Source organism: Lonchura striata, chromosome 2 (assembly GCF_050655825.1).
Source record: "Lonchura striata isolate lonStrDom1 chromosome 2, ASM5065582v1, whole genome shotgun sequence".
NCBI classification, from domain to species: Eukaryota; Metazoa; Chordata; class Aves; order Passeriformes; family Estrildidae; genus Lonchura; species Lonchura striata.
In genome coordinates, this window is record NC_140704.1 from 9,791,691 (window position 1) to 9,815,592 (window position 23,902).

A 23,902-nucleotide genomic window follows, 5' to 3' on the forward strand; every position below is an offset into this window, starting at 1 on the left:
TCAGGACAAGAAAGGGCATTCATCGAGGACAGGAAGGAATCCTTGAATATACAAATCCAGTAAAAACAGGAGTCAGGTGTCAAGGAAAGAGTAAAGAGTCAATCAGTAGGTGAATTAGGCATTTAGCGAGAACTCAAGTAGCACTTCTCAGGACTGGGAAGTGCAAGGTTGTATTTTACAGTTTTGTAGTAGGCTTCACCTAACAAAGATACACAGATCTGTCTTAAAGCCCCAGGAGCAGACAGATTGAAGTAATGGGTATTAGGTATAATGAATTTTGTTAATGAAGTGTAAAAACTGCAAGGCTTGAGTCTGTGTGCAAATTAGATGAAAAACAGTATCACAGTGTAAATAACGTGTCACATGCATCTTCCTTGCTGGTTCACAGTCATTTTATCAAGACAATTATCAGTGCCAAGGTTTTCAATAGTTCATATAACAAATTAAGCATCCATGTTTAGGTCTATCAACCTTGTGAGGTTGTTTTGATTGTGGTTTTTCTTATCATGTTTTCAATAAGTTTCTGGACTCTGGAAAAAGAAATCCTAAAGTGTGCAAGTCATTTGTGAAAATTTCTGGAAAGACTAGAGAAATTACTCCATTCCTGAAGTCAGGGATGTTATGGGGCTCAAACAGAACTGTAGGACTTGATAGTTTTTTAAGAACTGTATCAGCAAATTATTTATGTAAGGGCATATTTAAATATTTTTGGTAAGGGATTCTAAAGATACTGAGTGGTAGGGTAGAATATCAGCTCTCCCTTGCTAGTGTGTCTAGAGGTGAGTGTGAGGCTTCATGAAAGAATGACAGAACTGAACAAAAAAATCAGCCCAGTGAAAATCCAGTCCAACACATTGAGGTTTAGCATGTCCTTAATTGCTGGAGCTAAGTCTTTTTATGATGCCCATTTAGATGTGAAAAACATGCTAGGCAAAGTAAAAGGAGAGCTGAATAATCTACATGATTGTATGCATGTGAAAGATTTACATCCTTATCCATGGCAACCACAGTTGAACAACAGTTTTTCAAGGGAACACTTTTGTGTTTGAAAATGCTGTGTTGTCTGACTAAGGCTTTTCATACTTGAGAAATATACTTGTTTTAATCAAAAATCCACTAGTGAAGGTTAGAAAAAGAGATCCAGAGGGGACCAGAAATGGTCCCAGGATGGCTAATTAGCCCAGTAGTCAGGACACCTGTGCTGCCTGGTATTTTAAAGGTTCAAATTTTTGCTCTGGTTGATTCAAAGACATGAACTAACCACTAGATATTTAGGTCAGCCTCTCTCAATTTCACTGGGCCATTCAAGATTATATTAAGAGCAAATGACCATGCTAGAAAAGACCTTGTAGGTAGTAGTTTAGCATGGGAGAGGCAAGATCATTATAGGATTTATTTTGTTGATTTATTACTGTTTAGAATGAAATATTAGGAGTAGTGAATTAATCAGCTGGGAATTGAGTTAATTGTAGAATTTTTTAGAGATGTAAGAACAAAAAGTGCCAAAATTACACAAACCAGACATTGTTTGGGTGTAAAAAAGAAACACAGGATTTAGAGTAGAACATTGCCAGAGAATAAGTTAGGCATAAAGATACACAAAGGGAAAATACTCTTAATACTTATCAATTTGTAAATAATTGTGATATTAATAGAAATACAAGAATTTAAATACAGGGTAGTTAGAGGCTAAGTATTAGAACTTACAACACAAAGGTAACCTCTGAGTTTTACTGTTCTGTGTACTTAGTTACTGAGGTTGTCTTTGAAAGCCTTTGCAAGTCTGTTTTCTAATTTCAAATAGGACTTATATTTATAAGCATAAGTACACCTGTGTGATTGCAGAAATTGTATCTTTTTACTGTGCATGTTTCATCCCAGGATCATGGAGCTATTTGTCAGTTTATCCAAGTATAAAGAGCCTGAACAAAAGGTCAGTTCCAGCTATGCTAAATACACTGTACCTGCACAGACAAACAAGCCCCTAGAGAAAGAAAAAGCATTAAAATTACCCTCTTCATTTTCTTTCTTCCTCTCATTCCCCTGTCCCCTCCACCCTCCCCTCCCCAAATCAAGACTTCTGAACACGTTAATTGCAGATCATTTGTCCTGCTAATGGCCCCAAAGTCCACAGGGAACAATACCTATCAGGCAGTTTATCTCTCACATTCAGTAACCTAGATATCTTGGCAGAGCTTTAAGATGTATTGGGGGGTTAAGGGTGAAAGAATAGAGAAAGAGATAGAGAGGCTTGTGCTGTATCTGTGCCCAGAAAAGACAGAATTTGTACTGTTTCATTATTTCCATGTTCTGGCTTGAGAGGATGTAGGTAAAATATTCAAAGCCTGTAGATGTATCTACAGACACTGAGGGAGATTTTGAAGTCTTTGATGCACGTGTGAGATCCACCACACCTTTCTGAGGGCAGAAAGAGCTGCTTAAGCAGCAGTGATCCTCCTGCACCTTGTGTCATTTGAGGACTTCTTTCACAAGACTGTGAAAAATGAGGCCACAAAACCCATCTCTAGAGCCACGTCTTGGGGTGCCATGGTTACAAGAGGAACAGCACCAATTGCCACTTTGCAGGTTGTTGGTGTGAGCAGTTATAAACTCTGCTCTGGCAGCTGACATGCACCAGGCACTCTTCAGGGTGATCTTGCAGAGACACTCAAACAGTGACTGCAGAACTGTTCACAAATTCATATCCTGGCATATTTTAGTTACATTTGTTCACTATTGTTGATGAAAAGTTTAAAGTCACAAAATTGATATTCAAATTATGTGAAGGGCGGTATTGCAACTGTATTGCAGAGGCTGTAATAGCCCTTGGTATTAAAAATATCAAGAAAGTTTAATAGAAATGTTGTACTATGCACTTAACCAGTAACTTCTTTTACTCATGTATGTTGAAAAAGTACAGGTATGGTTATATAGCTCTGTGTATTTGATCATTTCAGTAAAAAAAATATATAACTTATTCCATGTAAACATTTTTTAAATATAGAATTTAAATAGTTAATATATTAAAGCAATTAAGAAGGAAGGCCTTTACTCTGCAATAGTTATAAACAATATGTCTAAAAAGCCATCTAGTGCCTGAGACAGTAAGAGTACTTAAAGCATGAGAAGCTCTACAGAAGCCTGGATTACTGAGACCTAAAGTCATACCACTCTCTCCTTAGCAGTACAAATACAAACTTAAATCTCTAAAGTTTGGTGGTTGTATTCTGAATTCAGGGACAAAGATTTAGGACAAGAAATAGAAAGTTCCTAAAGGGAAAAGTTTTTAATTGGTCTGAAAATGTATAGTCCAAGGTCACATCAGCAGTGATTGTGGTCTTTTTCAATTGTTGAATGATTCATAGTGTAACTAAAAGTATTTGAGAGGATTTTAGCATTGGATACAGAAATTACTGATTTTCAGTATTTTTTATTTAATGTCTATAAAACTAGCAGAGCCTTAGAATTTTTTGTTTAATTCATACTGAATACAGTTTAGCTTGAAAATAAATATGTGCAGGATCTAGAAAATATCAGACTGCTTGATGGAAGATAGTGGTATGATTAACTTTATGAATATCATATCAATTCTTTTATATCTAAGAATGACATTGAGTGGCTGTTCTCAGCTATTTTAAAGCCTTTTTTCTTGTTTCCAAAATTGTATTAGAAAATGCCTCTGCTCTGGTGCACACTAAAAGTTTTACTCTAGATATTTCAGCATCACTGAGGAACAGGAGTTCAATACAGAGCCAGACGGAAAAATTCTAGAGAACTGTGCAAGTGCATGACTGATGAAGTTTAAAAGTGGAAAAAAAAAAAAAAAAAAAGTAGGTTGCTTTTAGTTATGACTGCTAAGATATGAGCCCATGTTTTATTCCCTGTGCTGTAACTGAATGATAATGGTTTTTATATGTTTCTGGAAATGAGCCTAAAGTGGAATGTACAAGGCCTAAGAGATGAAGTGCAGCTAGAGAAAATTACCAGTGAGAATAGCAAGAGATGTGACTTACATTAACTGAAGACCTAAACATCTTCATATATGAGTGCTCAGGGCTGACTTCCAAGGCTGTAAGAAGCCTTGGTAACAGACCAGCCACTTCAGTGTGCATGTGTGAGGAAAATTTCCATAATCTCTCCTGCTGGTTTGCTAGGGATGCTGGAGAAGCATCTTCTGTTAATGTAGGCATTTGCAGGTCTGGATTGAACCCAAATTCATTTAAGGCTCATCTAAAATTCTAGCTGACTTGTTCAAATATCACTGATGGTAATACCTACAGGAAAAAGTTTGCTGAAGCTGCTGGCATGAAGCTGTTGGAAGAAAAGGCAAAGGTGGAGTGAAGTAACAATGTGTGGATGTCCGGAACCTGTGAAGAACAGACCCCTGGTGTCTCAAGGCAGGGCTACAGTAACTGATGAATCCAACTCTTGAGGCCATTCTGGCATCTTTATATTGGTGTCAAGCTATAAAAGGGAATTTGAGCTTCCCTGGGAGAGGGATGGCCTCTGTGAGAACAAGCACAGGTGGCTGAGGTGCTCTGGAGCTGGTCCTTCTGACTGAGAAAGGCTGTATTTCCTGCTAACACCCGCTGTCACCTCAGTCCAGCACAGGCTGAATTGGGACTTGCCTGTTTTGTAGTCTCTGGAGACAGATTTTAAAACAAAACCACATGAATCTCTGCTGATTTTCATGGGCATTTAGAGGTCTCAGCACAGCTTAAAAAATTGCTGTCTGAGCACACTATGATGGGATATCCAAGTGAAAGGATTAGACAATTGTAATGTTTTTTAATAACAGGTTCTTGTTCTTCAAAACCATCTTGAAATCCTTAGGTGTGCAATGAATAATTAGATTTGGTTGCCATTGATCAAAATTGATTTGAAATGTCAATAGGGAGACAATTTTTTTAATTAATTAGGTTCTTTTAATGGGAGGGAGTTCAAAAACAGTTTAAAAATTCTTTTTTCATCCATCTTTGCTAATCTGTAAGACCTGATACTTGGTGAATGGATTTTACAAGCAACTATCCCCTGGGATACCCACTCCTCTTGTACTCAATTAAAGGATGAATGAGATTACTGCACTTTGTCGTTCTGAAAGAATTGGCCTGTAGCTGATTGAAGCTGGTTATGTGTCCCCCACTTGCAGTACCTGCCTCAGAACCTGCAGCCTGGTTCCACTGCTGAGCACCCACAGCTGGAGATGGGTGTCTCGAGGAAACGAGTGTTATAACCTGGCAAACATGAAAATCCATGGAAATTTTTACCTTAATGTCACTGCATTTTTAAGATGGTGATAAAGTAAACCTACAGGGAGCCGGGAAGAGACATGAATCACTGTGAAATTCAGGGAGTGCTGTGAGTAGTGCCATAGTAATGCCATTGCAGGAGCTGGGTATGCACAGCAGGCAGCAGGCTCAGTGTGGAGCTGTGTGCTGAACCATGAGGGGATAAAAGCACTCACCATTTGCTGTGTCATCAACAGCAAGGGCTTTGCATGATCCATGGAGCAGGTACAGGGAACAGTTCGTGTGGAATGAGTAACTTCTCTTAATATGATTGAAGATGTGTCACTTGACACATAATCACAGGAGAAATTTAAGCTGTGCATGCCTCCACTTGACTTTTGAGTGCCTGAAATTTCAGCTCTAATAACACTCTTAAACCATGTCCTCATGTGTTCATAGAATCTTTAAGGTTGGAAAAGACCTCCAAGATCATTGAATCCAACTGTCAACCCAGCAACCCTGTGTTTGCCACAAAACCATATCCCCAAGTGATACATCCACACATGTTTTGAACACTTTGGGAGATGGTGATTTCATCCCTTCCCTGGGCAGACTATTCTAATGCTTAACCACCCTTTCAGTGAAGAGAGTGATCCTAATATCCAATCTAAACCTCACCTGGCACAATTTGAGCCATTCCTCTCATCCTGAAAACATACAAGGGAGGATCTGATTTCACAAAGCACAAAGTGCAGATTCTTGCATTTTTCAGCCCCTTGCTGTGCTGGTGAAAGGAAGTGTGGGACAGCAAATTTTCAAGAAGTCACCTGAGCTCCCCTTCATTCTTTTCTCCAGCATCATTCCCTCACTTTGGCTGCCTGTTACTGGAGACAATTTGCCTTGGGGGTAAGCTCATCCTCAATGTTCTATCCAGGAAACATTGTCCTGCTTACTGTAAAACACAGAAGCAAACCTGGTGGTTGCCCAGAGGTTAGAATATTTGTTATAGCTGCTGTGTCTCTATAAGCTTCAGGATATTTTCGTCCTAGTACACTGTAAAGGAAATGTAAAATTGACCAATATGTTAGATAGCAACCCAGAATGGAGCAGGAGCAACTGAGTTCAGACCCTTTTCACTGCAATTTTATAACAATACTTATTGACATGGGTTATTTCAAATAGCTAAAAATGAATAAAAAACAAAGTAAGCACATAATTTCCAGTTAAAAAATTAGAAAGTCTTGCTGAAAGCATTCTGGTATCTCAGAGAACAAGACTGCTTGGGCCTACAATGCATTTCTTTTAAAGGAAGGTCACTTTTTGAGAATACGCTGTGATCTGGGAAAAAAAAAAAAGATAGGGAAAGTTCATGGTAATGACAGCTGGGGAGAGGAACATTGTTTAGACTACAGTGAAATTACATTATGTGTCTCTGCAAGTACAAGATTATGTTGAGAACAATCACGGTTTTGGAGAAAGTATTAAAAGTTGAATAATAGAAAAGACAAGGCTCTTATTCTGTTCTGAATCACTACTTTAAAAGCCCACCTGTTGCTCCCTGTTGTAGTTCAGAGTGTTCCAATGGAGCATCAAAAACCAAACAAAAATACCTACTTTGCTTCTCTAGGGAATCTCCCTCCTAGGCTGGGCATTTCTCATTAACTTTTCTGCTCTGTAAAAGAGTTTCTACTGTGCATGATGAAGAGGTATGCAAACAGATGAACAAGAGTCTTGCTCTGAGGTGTGTGATATTCTATCATTTCATCTCCTAGGCTGCCAATGGAAAAAGGAATATCATGGTGAAAAAATGGTAAAGGCACAAAATTCTACTGGCAGGAATTACATTAAACACAATTAGAAAAAAAATCCAAGACAAAAATAAATTTGTAACTGGCATTTGCTTTCATAAGCAGATTAATAAAATTAGAGATAAAAGAGCTGTCCTAAACTGGAACTGCAACAGGAAGCTTGAGAGCCAAGAGAACAAAGATGGTCTTCACAAATAGGTTTATGAAAAAAAAAAAAAATCTGCTCCCCTCTCACTATAATTAAAACAAACAAAAAAAAGGGAGAAAACAACAAAAAACCCCCAACCAACCAAAAAATGGTTCCATGTATTTTCTTCCACACTCAGTTTATTTCCAGAGTCAAAAGCATCACACCTGCTCAGATGTGCTAATTGCCCAGGAGAGTCTCATCAGATAGCACAGAGTGCTTTCTAATATTAGATCACCCTGGAACAGGCCTGCTTTTAAGCATTCAATCAATGCATCATGATCAACTGATAAATTAAAAACTGCAGGCAAGTTTCCCTGATCTCTATGTGCTACTCAGGTAGTTTGAGGCCCTGTGATCTCAACTGGGAAGATAAGAATCCCCCAGAGGCTGGCTGACCTATGATGGATGGCTTAGGAACTAAAGTTTGCTGTCAATTCCAGTGTAGATCAAATCAGGGAACCAGGAGGCTGTAATCAGATCCTTGAGCTCTTTCTTGCATCAAACAGTTCTCAATTTCATGGCACGTAACTGGTTTTGTATTCTTTTTGAGCTCTAGCATAACATTAACTTTTAAAATTCTGACAATAGGAGTCACAATAGGAGACAAAAAAGGAAAAAAAATCTGATCTGGAATATGGTAAACCCACCTTTAAGTTTTCATTTAAAAATCAGATTCTTGGAACACAGAGGGCACCATGCAAATCTCAGACATTTTTGCTACGGTCTTTCAGTTTGCATATAGGTGTTGTGGTCATTGCACATTTTCCAGCAGCTCTTGTTCACAAACTCATCTGCTGTGCCCAGTGACCAGCTCAGGCACTGGCAAAGAAGTGATTTACACATCGTGGGGGGACAGACCCATGAAAACCACTGTCCTGCAGACCAAGAGAGAAGCCCATGAGAGGGAAACTGGGGACAGAAGAGAAGGCAATGATTTTTGTCAGGAAGAATGATCCCCTTTAAAAAGGGGACCACTTTTAAATACAGAACAAACCTTAGAACTTCTCTTTGTGCACAACTGAGAAAATACTGAGAGTAAAAGCCTTTTCTTTATCCTGTGTATTGGTAGTGTCCACCATGGAGGCTGGTGTAAGAAAGGACACAGTTTTTGTCAGTGATCAGTAAAAGGAGCCTATCCTTTCAAAGGAGCTTTTCCTTCAATGCAGGACACTGTCCCCAAATAGCCAGAACTAGAGCAGGAAGTAGAGTTACTTTGGGTTTTCATTTTTGTTTTGTTTTGTTTCTAAGTACTGACCTAGACTGGTCTAATTGAATTTGTAGGCTCTTACAGATGCTGTATTTTTCTTTTAGAGGCTGTTCTGAGAAAATAAAGTTGCAAACACCTATTTTTAATAACCATGGCAAGATTTCAGAAAGGCCTGTGCATGAAGCCTGAATTTCTCACTAAGCAGCTTGTGCTCAGGTACAGTTTTAGGCAGTGGGTAAGTAAGGATGTCAACAGTAGGAAACAACGACAAAAAAAAAAAAAAAAAAAAAGGGCCAAATCAATATTCTTTTATTCAGATGGAAGCTGAGCTAACACAAACAGTTTATCTAAATGTTTAATAATTACCCCAAAAGGCAGGAAGCACACGTCATTACACATTGCAGAGAACTCTGAAGGAGGCTGGGCTGGCTTTATCCTTTATGTCCTTTGATGTGGGCATGGGGTCACACAGGATTCAGGCACCTCTCCAGCAAGAACTGCTAAAATGTACCTGCTTAAAATGTAAGGCTTTACAGCAGAGCATCTGCTACTGCAGCATAATAAAAATGTATTAACCCAAGACAAGGATTTATTGTAGGTGTAGTAAGATGGATAAGCAACCAACTAAACAGAAGAGGGAACTAGATTAGGCTGAAAAGTAATTACTAATTATGTTTTGGAAAAGCATCTTATTTAATATTTTCATTAATGACAGCACAAAAAATCAGCATGAACTAATGAAGTTTGAACATATATTTGAAACTGGGGCAAGCTGACAGAGTATAAAACAAAATGCTAGAATTTTACATAGGAAAAATATAGGAAATTGTCATTTTAAGTAATGTAAGCACCATGAAAAAAGCAATTGTCACATTATGTATTTGAGAACCAAGTTATTTTGCTAAGAAAAAGGTGATCCTCTGGTTAAAAAGAATGACACAAGATAAAAAGATTGGTAAATTTCTGCTTACTAGAGTCATGAACAGTAACAAAATAAAAGTAACAACTCCTACTGCCACACTGTTTTCAAACACTGGTGACAGATACAACAGAGAGTGAAACTTCCTCTGTGCCACAGCATATAATTTTTGCTAGAACCATGATACGGAACTGGAGAGACAAAGGACTCTGATTAGAGAAGACCCAGAACACATCTATGCTGAACACCCTAACCAAGTGAAAATTCCCCAGTGACTGCTGAGGAAATTAAAGCCAAAGCTACAGCACTGCTGGAAACCTGGGGCTCTGGCTTAGGTCATGCTCAGACAGGCAGCACACAGAGGCCAGGACCAATTCTTATCCAGAGCAATTAGGCAAGATCTGTGCCTATTTACAAGGGCTTAATGAACCTGAAGAACTGCTGGCCTCCAGTGGAAAGCTCTGCAGCTGTTCCTGAAAGCTGCCCTTGGCCAGCTGCTTGTCCAGATGCCAGTACTAAGCCATGCTCTTCTCTCAGACATGGGCAGCTGCCACAACGGGGCTTCTGGCACAGGCACAGCTGGACTCTTCAATGGTCTTGGTCTGCAAGACACTGGAGCAGATCAGCAAAGAATATGGAAAGTTCACTGCTGTGTGTCATAGTTTCATATCACAGTCATTATTAGGAGTAGCTGTCACTAAGCATCCTTCAGGTAAGGTGAAAGATTTGGTCAAAATTAGTCTGATTTCCTTCTGAAAGTCAAAAGACCTCAGAAAACTTGAGAGCAGCACATGGGAGTTTAAATATAAAGTGAGTTGCAGCTCTCATGAAGTAAACAACAGGTTCAAAATGGAATTTTTTTAACTTCCCTGGCTATTCTGAAAGTTTGTGTGCTTAGATCCATACCTGAAGATATTTATTTGCTAAGAAGCTTGGGAATTTATCCTGGTTTTCCTTAGCTCACAAGTTGAAGCTGTGATAGGTGGCAGATACAGGGTTTTGTTTCCCATCCAGACAACAAAGCAAATGAACATTGTCATTACAAAAAGGGCCCCAGTCCTTACAAACAATGTTGATTAATGAAAGTAGTTCAAAGTTATTGCTTTTTTCAGTCTCATTGATCCTGAATGCATATGCACAAAGGGAAAAGTTCCTAACATGGCCCTCACAGGTACAACTGTGTCCAGAATGCTTCTTCTGCGGGTGGCTCTTCATCACCAACACCTGCCAGTGCCAGTGCCCAAGGAGTGTCATAGACTGTTGTTTTCTTGCTCATTTTTCAAGCACTTTTATTAATCAAAGTGAGGTTCAACTTCTTAAAAAAGCTGAAGAGATCCCTAAAATTAAGGGAAGTTTTCAAACACACCCATAGTGTGGTAGATAGGGACAGGCGAACAGAAGATTTCGGGATGTGACAGAAGCAAGGCCCTTCCCCCTCATCCTGTAATACGTGATCCATTTACCCCTGAGACACGTAACCCCACCTAACCCAGTAGTTTTCCACTCCTTACTAACCCTAGAGACCCTACCTTCTTCCTTTGACGTAGCAAAGTCCCCCTTGACTATTTAACCTCACGAGATAAAGTAATAAATGCCATTTGACCACCCACCACGTTGGTGTCTGTGCATGTCTGTGGCCCGGGTGGCCCAGGCGAGGCCGGGCTGCCGTGCTGTCCCTTGAAACCAGGTCACCTTGCCTTCTCATCTGAAGGCAACACCAAAGAAAAACACTTCTTCCCCAACAGCACTTTTGATTAATAAGATGAAACAAATCTGTTTTACAGGTTTACAAAAGATAACAGCTTAAGAAATGTCCTATTTATTTGTCTCTTCCAAACAGAAGGAGAATGTAGATTTAAAGTTTTGCAAGATTGTTTGCAATCAGAACAGCAAGTGAAACATAGAATTCCTCCAATATTCTTGTGAAATTTGCCACAAAGGCCTAAGGACAAAGCCCTGACAGACCTTGACTCAAGGAATGCCACCACCATTATTTGTGTTAGAGAAAGCCAATGATTTTTCACAGCAGAGCAGTTAAGTAAAGCTGGACTAGAAATTGTGCAGAAATACATTCACCAGATGCAGGACTAACAGAAAATTATTTCAACCCTCTCAAGAATCACTTGAGTACCAGCCATCAGGAAAACAAAAGTTTATCTTTAAATATTTTACCCTACCTAGCAGTATCACCTCTGAGTTCTTCAAAGGAAATCCACATTTCTTATGTTGATGGAATGGCCTTTATTTCCTTCCTAGCTGACAGGGCTATTGCATCTGTACCATGAATTCCAGGAAAAAAACAAAGCTATACTCTGAGGAAAAACAAGGCAGTAAATTTGGATTATTTTCTAATCTAATGATATGAGCAAATACTGAGAGAATGAGAAGCAGAAAAAAGAAACTTATTTACATATTCATTGAGTAATTTGTATAATCAGAAGATTTAAAAGGTCATTACCGGAACACCTGCCTGTTAACAGATGTAGAAGAATGAAGGCCAAAGAACACAGTTTTTATAAAGATGCTGATAGATAAACAGCTGGCAGATTTGCAGCTACCTGCTGGGCCAGCATTAGTTCCTTTGGTCAGGCCACTGTTGTGGATGAGGTAAATCTGGAACTCATGAATCCATGCAGACACTGACTATCCTGTTGCAAAGCTTGCCAGATTATTAAGAACTGTATTGCTTTTAAATATCAACATTCCAGGTAAAACAGCTTTTATCCAGTAAGGAAGTTTTATATATCAACCCAGGTATGGGTCTGATGTTTGCACTGACAGCAGATATTGAAAAAACCTTACAGTCTCTTACCACAGAAAGAAAACCAGCAGAGTAGATGCTTGTAGAGTAGATGTTTAGACAGATGGGAGGTACACCTTTGCACAAATCTTAATCAAGAATGAAGAGCTTGTCTTAATTTGGCCAGATTGGTTAACTTCAGTGTCAGTGCCACTCAGTAACACTGGAGACTCAATAGCCATTGGCACAGGCCCACAGGTCAAGCCTATGTTTAATAATTAAGACATTTCTCCAGAGCATACTGGGCATTGAATCACCTGAATATTCAAGTTATGAGGAAGCTAAGGGGAGAATCTGGTCCAATCCCTAGCTCAGCAGGGTTAACTCCAAAGATGTAACACCATGGATAGTCAGAGCTCTCCCTCCTTGTCAGCCACGTTCTGCACATCTCCAAGGATGGGTATTCCACAGGCTTTCTGAGCAACCTCTTCCAGTTCTATTTCCCTCTCATAATGATTGTTTATCATGTCCAATAAGAAATTCTCTTGCTCAAGTTGTTTCTGCAGCCTCACATTCTCATTCATTCATCTCTGGGGAAAGTCTTTACTCTCCTGCAGGCAGGTGCAGGCAGCAAGAAGCTGCCCTCATGCAGGTACCTGTGTGGGTGCTGCAGGATTTGTCCCATCAGCTCCAGGTCTTTGCTGAACATCAGGAGATGCCCCTCGGTGTCAGCTGTGGCTCCCAGCTGCTGTCATCTGCCATCAGTCCGAGGTTGCTGCTCACCCTGTCACCAACCTGCCCTGGCAGCAGGGCCTGCCCTCAGCAGTGCCACAGCCACCAATCTCACTCCTTAGCAGATTATTCCTCCACTCTGACAGTCCAGCCAGTTTTCCACTCATCTTCCAAGTCTATCCATCCATCCCATCTCTCTCCAGTTTGGCTGTAAGGATACTGTGCAAAACCGTGTAAAAGTCTTTGCCAAGGATAGGAAACAGGACATGCTGTGCTCTCTCTTCTTCTACAAAAGGGAGGGAAGTCAGGTCAGTTAGGCAGAGTTTGCCCCTGGTAAAGCCATGATGGCTACGCTCAGTCACCATTTTCACCCTCACATATATCAAAATAAGATTCATTTCCATAACCTCTAGGAATATGCTCTAGTCCTCCCAGGAACTGAGGTTACATGCAACTTCAGTCTCAGGAGTATATATGATACAATTATTTGTTTTACAAAAACAAAGATACAAAAATATTTATTTTGCACTCCCCTCAAGAAGACATTTGTATACAGAACAACCCCTTTGCAGCTGTTTAAAAATCTTTACTATTACCTAATGTCTATACACACTTTTATACATTTTCTTACTTTAAATGTACAGAATAACAGAAAATAATCTTAAGCAATTCAGAAGTTTACAAGGTAAGTTTTTTACAAAGCAATACATCTTCTCTCAATTTTCACGACAAAAGCTTCTGCGTGGTCAAGGATTCAAAAACTCATCCAAAATTTTCAGAGATGATTCATACAGGAATCTGAAATGCCATAAAACAATGCGTAACAGAATTAGAAATGCTAAATGCCAAAGCAATCTTCAACTATTTGATTCTCAGGGTACAGCTACCACATGATTTCTTTGACCTGTTAGTCCATATTAGTTTATTAAAATGCCTTTAAAAATTACTTTTGAAATAGCTGGATTCTTTTTCTTTCAACTTTTCCATTTCCTCCTGGTCATCTCTGTCATTAGAATAACCAACAGCAAACCAGTTTAAATTACCATGTCAATTCAAGCACATTTTCTAATATTTCATCATCTAGTTAAAGAACCCACTCGTTTTCTGCACAGCATTGTTCCTCCTTTGTTCAAACAAAACAGTGAAATCCTTTACGGATAATTCATTCTAAGACCACTTTTCATTCTTTTACTTTCCTGATTTCTCCCTCACTCTTCAGCCTTTATATTTTTTCTTCTCACCCAAGACAACTGCTTTCCAAGCCTGAGCTTTTGCTGTTATCCTTACTAGTGCTGCCTCCTCGAGCTGCCCTCACACTCCTCTCAGTCCCACTCTGACTCTCATCTCTAATCTCACACTCCTCTCTGCAGTGCCACAGCCTTTAAGCCAGGATGAAACTCCAGTGTCAACTGAAGGTAGTGTTACAAGGTACTACAGAATTAGTTCTGTGTTAAGTTCCGTGGCATTAGGCACAATGCTGCTTTGTAGAAATTTTATTTTCTTACAGTTCAAGGCTAAAAAACCCAATGGATTTGTCATGTGGTACCACTGGCATGTTGGCCAAAAGCCATCACTTGGGATAACTCTGCTCCTCCCAGACAAGCTGAAGTCAGTTTTACCAAGTACCTTTCTAGGAAACTTAAAGATGAGAGGCAGAAAAATCACACCCAGAGTTATACACCAAAACAATTCAAGAGCCATAATTTACAGACGCAATGAGAGTGCAATAATGAATTTTGAAACTAGCTAATTGATAATACTAAAAAAAAATAAAAATTCTGCACAGCCGTTAACTAAACTTAAATTCTAATATTCATATATCAAAATTCTAAATAAAGTAAATACACAGTATTATGTAAAAGTTACTATCCTATAGCACATTAGGTTTTACAGAATGTGAGACATTTTTCTCTAGCCTCCAAATGGTTTATCTGCATTTTTTTGTTAGGCATAAATATTTGCATTTTATAAACTAATATGTGTGCCATTACTCTTGAGGAAATTCTCTCAATACACAGTATGTTGTCCAGAATTTTTAAATGCACTGAACAGCATTTTTAAAATAAAGACCCACAGGACTATCTGAAACCACTAGCTCAGCTGAAGAGGGAAAAGTAAATTGCAGTGAAAAGTTTTGCTTCTGAATTAGTGTACCAATTCCTTGTATAAGGGCAGCACCTTAATTACCACACCAGACAGCTTTTTTACTTTTTTCTTTCATTGCTAATATGTAAGAGATTACTCATAAGTCTGAAGTTAAGATGCTGGCACAGAATACCAGTTCTCTTGGGAAATTAACGAATGTCACCATTTCCTGGTATACCTGGGTATTGAATAAAATAATCCCTCAAGGAGTTATTAGGAGATAATGCATTCAGAAGCAAAAAATAGTAATATTATTAAGAATTAGTTAAAACCCAGTATTTTAGCCAGCAGCAGCACAGTAATGTGTGTTAGAGGACTGCTTTCAAATTAATGGCCAGAGATCTAGCTTGCAGCATACCATAACTAAAATTTGGTAAGCAGAACAGGATGATAAAATAGTTTACAAACAATAGGGCACGCTTTAGAACATGTGTAATCACATTTTAGCTACATTAGCACACAAACAGCAGAGCACTACAAATGGCACATCAGAAGCCACCAGAGGCCCAGCCAGTCTGACGTTCTGTCTTGGCTGTGAGACTGCAAACACACTTCAATTCATCATGCAAAACCTGATCACTGCAGAACTTCCTCCAAACCTCTTTCCAGAATCAATTATTTTACCCTTCTGGGGGGAAAAATTCCCCAGCATAACTGTACAAATATTAAATCCCCTCAAATTCTGCAAAGCTGATAGCTTCTGAATTTTATCATGGTGTGCAATTCTGATTCATAGAAAAAAATCTTCCCATTATCATATTAATATCCCTAACCCTTGAATTTTGTCTGGAACTGCCTCCTGGGTTGCTATTATACAAAGGTAGCCACTCATATATCATTAAATTAAAACACTGTGTAGCATCTTATACTCTTCATCTGCCCAAACACGCAGGTTGATTTGTCCCAGTTCACTGAGCAGAGACAATCATATAGATTCATAAAGCAATTATCTGTGTTCTCACTGAAATTTATAGTCACTAGTGCTCTCAAGTGGCAGCAATTATTCACTTTAATGTGCCTATTTATTTAATCATGTTAAGATTCACTTTAATTTCACAGTGTTTTCTACTGTCTTGATTAGAAGAAGTGCAAACTGAAACACGATACCCTGCCGCTCTCCTTCTTTTCCAGATAATTATTATTATTATTGTTAAAAATATTCTAGTAGGACACTTGGCAACCCATTGTAAAGTAATTTCATGAGGAAAAGAATGGGGTTTTGTTTATTTGTGTTTGATTTAGTTTCTAAGCTAGCTCTTGACCTAAGCAACTCTCCAGCTTTCCTGCAGGCTCCTTTCAGGTCCTGGAAGGGACCCAGAGCACCATCGTCTGGATGGAAGCACAGTTCAGCCACCAATTTCTATGTCAAGTCACTAAAATGCCAGGGAACAACGTGCCTCAGGCCAAGGATCCATAAGAAGAGAACAATGGGAATGTGTGCTCAGGCTAGGAGAGCTGTGCAAGAAACTATTGAGTAAATGAAGCTCCTATACAATGAGGTTCTTACACAACAGGCTTTTTGGCTTGTTTGGGAGTCTCTGGTTTGGTTTCTTTATTTTAAAGTCTGTCTACATCCGTTGTTTGATTCAATGTAAGGATCACTAGTTTGAAGAATGAAAGATTGCCAGGGGCTCTACATGTTCAGGCCTCTGTGGTGCATTGCAAACTTTCTCAGTAATTGTGGATTAATGACCATAAACTCCAATCTGGTTTCTTCACATTCTGTATTTGTGGTTATAATATCTCCTTTGCACACTTTTTGATTCTATGGGCAGTTCAATAACTAGGCAGAAGTCAGGTGCTCACAAATTTTAAGACTTAAGCAAGTTTGAGACACTAAAGGCTAAAGCATTCATCATCATCCTCTCAACAGGTCTGAGATAACTGATTGCAAATACAATGCAGCCAATCACTTTCAAAAAACTTTTCACAAAAGATACATAAGATATGATACTTGAAATTCCCTGTCAACAAAAAGAGCAAAATAAAACCACTTGTGGAAAGGTCTCAAAGACATTGTTATATTCAGTTAAATTTTTACTGCCTGCATAGATTTGGATTCCTATGCCTAATGCCAAAGTGGGAGAAAAATCTTCTAGTAATAAGAAATAGGAACTGGACTATTTGCTTTGTTCTACTGCAAACAGACCTGGATTTCAGAAGTGAATGCTGCAATACACAGGATCAAGTGATAACTGCAATACACAGGCTCAAGTGATAACACATTCAAATTAAATGAAAAAAGCCTGAAGCTAAATATGTAAAGATTGCAATCACAGCAGATACAAGGGCAGGAAATTTAATACTGTGCTGGGCTCAATACCTCCCACTTTCCCTCCCAGTATTTTAAACCTTGCCATCAATCACTCAGAACACTCTTAACAGTGTTATGCAAGTACAGTACACAGCCAATTATTGCAGAGAGGGGATAGGAGTGCTCAGTGCTCCTTTCCTACAGTACACCCACCTTTCAGTGCTGCTGGATTCTCCTGTGGCAGTGTCCTTGCATATTATTAGCTTCGTTTGAATGGCAGGTGCAATATCCTTTAGAAGTGAAGTTTTGTGCTTACCTATTTGAAATGAGTTGAAATGTTGGACAAAATAATAATTTATCAAACAACAACCCCACCCTTCCATATTTTCAGATGATAATTTTAAACATAATAGATTCCTTAATGGAAGATTAGATATTAAATTGGATTTTCACTGTCCTGGATTAATTACTGTGTACTTCAATGTAGTACATAAAAAGAAAGATGGAAAAAGTACAAAGATGTTTTAACTGACCTTTAATTACAATCACAATGCAGACAGCAGCAGTTAGACTAAAAATCCCTTCAATTTCTTTAGAGAGAATGCACTCCATTAATTCTTTTAAAACTGACCTAAGGAAAAAAAATAAAGACAAAAATATGTCATAAACTACATTTCTTTCAAAATAGAACAGAACATGTTTGTAATTATGCTAGTTTGCCACCACAGCTTCAAAGATACTATGCAGGACAAAACACTGTGACTGGGTAACTGAAAACTATGTGCTGCCCCTGGATCTGAGAATATCACAGCATGATGAATTGCTTGGGAAGAAAATACAAAAGTCTGCAAACAGAAAAATTGGTTGAGAGAAGTGAAGAGCTTGGGATATATTTTAGCAAAGTCAATACATCAAAAACTACTGGTTCTACTGGAATTTAATTAATAGAATTTGTACTGAAATTTCTACCTCAAATTTCTACTCAAGTTTGAAAAAATATAGTCTATTACTCTATTGGTTTGCTAGTACCTACTAAGGCTTAATTAACATTTTGACCTTAAATGTGTTTTTCATAAATATTAAAATATATGTTTTTCCAATTACAACCCAGTGAAGATAATTTATAACTAAACAATGCTCTGAAACACTTCCAGCAACATCTTAGTTACTGAAACTATGGACAGAATAACAGAACCATGACAGCACCTCCTTGTAAAATACTAACTCAATATGTAGCTTAAGAGATATTGTGACTTCTAGCAAGAGATATAAGTATTACCAGCAAACTCTAGTGGTGTTTTGGGATATATGTCAAGGTAAGAAAAATAAAATGAGAGTCTCAGATAGGGTCCAGCAACCAAACTACACTGCAGTAGGGAATAAGTCAATACCACAGAATGGAAACTAACTGGTCATTAGTGTTTGTGGTAAAAATCCCAAATTTAACTCAGAAGCAATTCTCAAAACCAGAGAAAAATAAAAGAACAAGAGGAATAAAACAGGAGATGGAAGAGATCCATAATCCTGATACTCCTCAGAGCACAAAGCAAAATGCTCTGTGAAGAACTGAAGGGAAAACTCAGAGCAGAATGTTACAGAAACCTTCCCTAACATATTTCAAAAAAGCCTTAGCAATACTATTATCTGTTATGAAAACTGAACATCATACACTGCCAGTTCTGACTTCAATTGTTCTTCAGGCTTTTATTGTGCTAAGATATCAAAATGAAATATGCAGTTAAGAATCAATTCAGTAAAAACATTTTGCAGAAATTCAAATATTGCTTCTAAGAGCTGAAAAAGATGAAAAATCTTTAGCTTCAGAAATAAGCATTATGAAGTTGCTCATGCATTGCTTCAGTTTCATTGTATTATTGTGGACTAATGTGACCAAGCATTCTATTTCACCTTGCTCTTAAATTGCTAATGGACAGTACTGGGATCAGAGTCCTGACTTTGCTGTTATCATTGTTTGGGTCACTAAGCACACTCTTAACCTCCATGAAGGAACACTGGAATTTTATTAACCTGTAACAAGACTCACTGAAGCTGCCTTTCCCCACCTCCTTCTGAGAAAGGGTCACATGAGCCTGCAGGCAAAGATAAAATAGAGCAAAACAATAAGCTATTTAAAAATACATATAAGGCTCAGAGGTAAGGAATTGGTTCCTATACAGATAGTTCCCTAATAAAATGAAAGATAAACAATTGGACAGATATTGCCAAGACTCCCAGTACTATCACTTCTAAGGAGATTGAAATTCAGTGCTAGAGACTGACTGGTTAGTATTGAAAATAAAACAGATTCTGCAGAACTCAGAGCAAGATGACTCTCAGCTCACAGAGCAGAACCTCACATTAGATTTTGTAACATCAAAGGCTTTCATGCTGACATAAATATTTCTGAAATACTGAACCATTCACTACTGAACTCTGATTATGGCCTATCAATACAGATTTATAAAAGTGCCTTATAAGTAGTCTCAATTCTGAGGCACCAGTAGAACCAGATGGAAATTATCTCTAAATCTTTGCCCTAAAAGGATAAATACTAGAAGATACATTTTTCCCAAGTACTCAGAAACAATTTGGGCCAAACTTGCAGTTTTGTCCACCAAGAATGGACAAGATTCACCTAGATTACTACAAGAAAAAGTCTCACAAGAATTAACCGATTTTCATCTCTTTTGAAAAGAGATGTGTAAAATAATTGTTTCACTAGAAGAGAACACCTTGAGTGCTGCCTCCTGGAAGAGCAAGATTTGGATTAGTTGGACTATTGCTGGAGTCTCTGGAGTCTTTTATTTTGCAAGTTCAACTAGAATTAGAGAAGGATTGAGAAGAAAAAAAAAACCTCATGACAGCAGAGACAGGGATATTCAGTGCCTGTCAGATGAAGAAGTCAAGAAGAGGAATTAGTTGTGGTAAGTCAGGGAGAGCAATAGAATTTCTAAGGCCCTTTATAATTTAAAGCAAGTGTAGTGTGTATAGTCATGTTAAGAAAAATTGAAATTCAAAATGAAATTCAGTTGTGACAATTTTAGAAGATATTTAGGGCCTCCACTAAATAGAGCAAATACCCTCCTCCCTCCAGTTTAAGTATTAAAAGATAAATAACCTAAGCTCACTTTTGGAGGCTTTTAACAGTTACATACTTTCTATTTTGATGTTGTGACTTTAATACAGCCATAGGTACATGTCACCTTGTTAGAGATGTTCAACTAAAGGATTAATTCTATTTCTGGCAAATATTTTATCTCATCTTAATATCTCTGTGTTGAGGGGACTCAGCTTTATAAGTATCTCATGAAAGAAGCAAGCCAAGATGTATAATTAAAAAACTCATCATGATTAACAGTCTTGTAAATAAGAAGCACTCTTGGTTAAAAAAATGGAATCAACCCCAGAAATCAAACCCGACAGGCTATATGTCAAGAAAAAGGGATTATTAAATAGTCCAGATAAATTTAGAAAGTAACTAGTTCTTGAAAATTAATTTGAATTTAGAAATTAAAATTTTATTGAAAACATATAAACTGCTCTATACTAACAAAAACCTTGGAAAAATTAATATAGAAACATTTACCTGACAACATTAACTGACTTCATAATGACAGCCATTAAACTGCTTGAAAGAGGGGGAAGATCTGAAATAGTCTTTGGTATAATCAAGTCTTTTTCACTGGAAGCCTAAAAAAGAAAAAAGTCAACAACCGTTGTAGCTCAAGAAAGATATGTATGCAGAATATTGTATTTCAATAATTACACTAACCAGGGCCTATCCTTAAACAATTAGAACATACACAAGTATTCTTTGAATAGCTTTAATCTAACTGTGTTGTGTCCAAATAAACAGAACTAATTTAAATTAGAAAGACAAAAACTAAACCACATAAACAGCATTTGTATAAAGGCAAATATTCTCTGCAGTTGCTTTCACCAGAAGTTTCATTAAACTACACTGGTGGTCGCTCTTTATAAGGCACAACCTATTAAACACAAGAGAGTCCCCTCTGTGGCTCCAAGTTGAAGTGTGCATCCACGATTTCTAAATGTAACTTTGACAGTGATTTTCTGGACACCTGCTCTTTTTGGTATAAAGTTCTGAACAGATGACAAATATTTAGTTAGAACTGAATTTTGATTTACAACAGCCTGGGGGCAGGGAAAACCCCAGCTCAGATAAGTGACTGGAATGAACACTCAATCTCTGAGTGTGAATCTCCAGTATATTCAAGCCCAGAAATGTTTACTCTGCATCATCTGTAAAGGACACCTGTCACCCCACAGCCTCTCAGCTGATACATCAATATCTGCAGGCAAACAGCTGGGTCTCCTTCAGTGCCTCCTGTAACAGAACCTTGGAAGCTGCTCTGTGGTTCCTTCTGGCAACTGTTTCTTGCTCTGTTTCTGACACAAGCAGAACCCACAGCAAAAGTACAGCCTCTACTCTTCCTTTTCAGGTCTAAAAGCTTCCAATCTTACTAATCATATTTGCTCCTAACACTATCCGCATTAGAAAAATGGGGTGGGAATGTTGCCCTTCTCCTTCAAGGATAGTTGTGGTTCCTGAGACTTTCAGAACATGAAATAACTTCTGTCTACACATCCTTTTCAGCATTAGAGACTTTTTATTTACTTTCCAAAGCAACATAGATCAGATATTTGGAAATCCTCTGCACAAAAACCAAAGGAACCAAAAAAAGATGCAGCAGGTGAAATGTCTCCGTATGGAAGTAGAGAATACACAAGTGATCAGTGCCAAGCAGGGCATCAGCCTGCTTTGAAACAGGACCACAGAACCTTCTGGGACCATTTAGGGAATGGGAATCTGTCACACATCAGTGGTTCACTTCCAAAATTCCCTAATGCTGGGTGAGATGAAGTGAGGTAGGTTTAGAACAAGCCCCTGTCCTCCTCCTTCCCCTGAGCTCTAATTGCTGAACACAGTATTTCAAGCCTTTGATCAGTTTGGGTCCATGGTCTCAGCTGTGTTCCCTCTCAGCCTCTTGCCCACTGACAGCCTTACTTTTTTTTTAGAGTGAAGGTGAAGGAACCAGGGAAACATTGACACTCTGCAAAGCACTCTCAGCAGCAGCCAAAACAAACTGGTGTGTCCTCAACAATGTCTTGGCCATAAATGCCAACCACAGCAGCACAGGGACTGCAGAGAGAAAAGCTGACTCCTTCCCAGACAGACCCAGTACAAAAGCACAGAGGGAATATTCCAGAACCCACGTTATTAATCCCCAACACTGCCTAACTGCTAAGCTCTCCTGTCAGGGGCAGATACTGAAATAGATATCAGGACAAGTCTGTTCCTCCACAGCTGTAGTCAGAAATCTGAGAGATGAACTCTAATATGAAATTATAGCAAATAAAATTTCCTGTTTGTTCCATGCCAACACACACAAAATCCTAATCTGCAGTACAAAGATCAATTTTCCAAATAAAGCTCTGTCGTTCCAACATAGCACTTAAAAAGCAAAAAGGCGTTAAATAGAAAAAAGAAAATCAGGATTAACTTTACCTTCTGTAGCATACAATTTATCTCTGCTACTATTGCAGCCAGGAGAGTGGAGAGTATACCCCGGTGAACTGCTGGGAATGAGGAATGCCAGCACTGCAGTGCATGGATGAATTCTCCAAGAGCCATCTGTATAGAGTGAATCAACTAAAACCAAAAAGAAAAACACACCTGTTTTTTCAGACTGCTTGAGTATAACTGAAATATACTAGCAAGCCTCTCTGTCAAGTGCAGATCACACCTTGAAAGCTTTAGAGGTATTCTAGTCACTGGGATCGGAGGGGGAATCAGCAACACCTGGGAAGTCTACTCATAAATTTGAGAAACAAAGCAGTGGTTCTTACAAAAAAGAACTGAATGTTTTTCAGAAGTCTTGAAAAGTAGATCACTAAATTTCTCAGATGTGAGATTTTCAAGAATTTTAGAACATCACACCTATTTTGAAGTTGTTATCATTCAGGCTAAAATAAATAAATAATAAAGAAAATTTCTCCTCCCTCCAAGATCATAATATATATAAACAAATCCTTTGCTCTGGATTGAGGAAGTTCATCTAATTGCAGGTAAAATTAACAACACAGAAGTACCAGTATGGTCCAGAATCACTGGCAACAGAATGCATTTGTTCTGCAATTTAGTGGTCCTTCTGTCATGGTGAGACCAAAATGGACAAAAAAATTGGTAGCAAGAAAACTTAGAAAATTTAACTGAAAATTTTGTCATGTCTACCCAAACAGCTGGTAATAGAGGTAACAACCTCAGAGTGTCTAAGTATACCCTTTTGCATAAAAATTATGGAGTCATCTACACATTAGCAATTACATCACATTTTGAACTGTAACATAATACCTGAATTCCTCCTTCCCGTTCTTTCTTAAGTCTATGTGCCACACATTCTAAAATTTTCTGAAAGACATTCTGTAGAGTGTGGAAAAGATTTGTCACTTCCTCTGTCTCAGTATTCTGATTTAAAGAAGCTTCAATAATTTCTTTTAGAGTACACAGCAACACTGGAGCACAAGAGCCACCTCTCTCTAGAGAAAGAGATAAATACCATAATATAAAAGTTGTAATATTCATCAGGTACAAGCTTAGCATGAAAATCAGATACAACAAATAGTGATAGTTTACAAGTGTAGACAATACATTTCC

The 23,902-nt window shown here is 38.3% G+C and overlaps 1 protein-coding gene across 2 annotated transcripts in view; it reads right to left on the reverse strand.

Moving 5' to 3' along the window:
• Positions 1–9,171: 9,171 nt before the first annotated feature.
• The window catches only part of NCAPG2 (non-SMC condensin II complex subunit G2), a 45,403-nt gene continuing 30,672 nt past the window's right edge, over positions 9,172–23,902 (reverse strand). For both annotated transcript variants that reach the window (XM_085572943.1, XM_085572944.1), the window contains exons 23-28: positions 23,600–23,784; positions 22,754–22,897; positions 20,810–20,913; positions 17,757–17,854; positions 17,437–17,539; positions 9,172–13,622 (exon numbers count right to left, since the gene is read on the reverse strand). In XM_085572943.1, the coding sequence (XP_085429069.1) occupies positions 13,571–13,622; positions 17,437–17,539; positions 17,757–17,854; positions 20,810–20,913; positions 22,754–22,897; positions 23,600–23,784 (686 nt within the window). In that variant the 3' untranslated portion in view covers positions 9,172–13,570. The remainder of the gene's footprint in view (positions 13,623–17,436; positions 17,540–17,756; positions 17,855–20,809; positions 20,914–22,753; positions 22,898–23,599; positions 23,785–23,902) is intronic.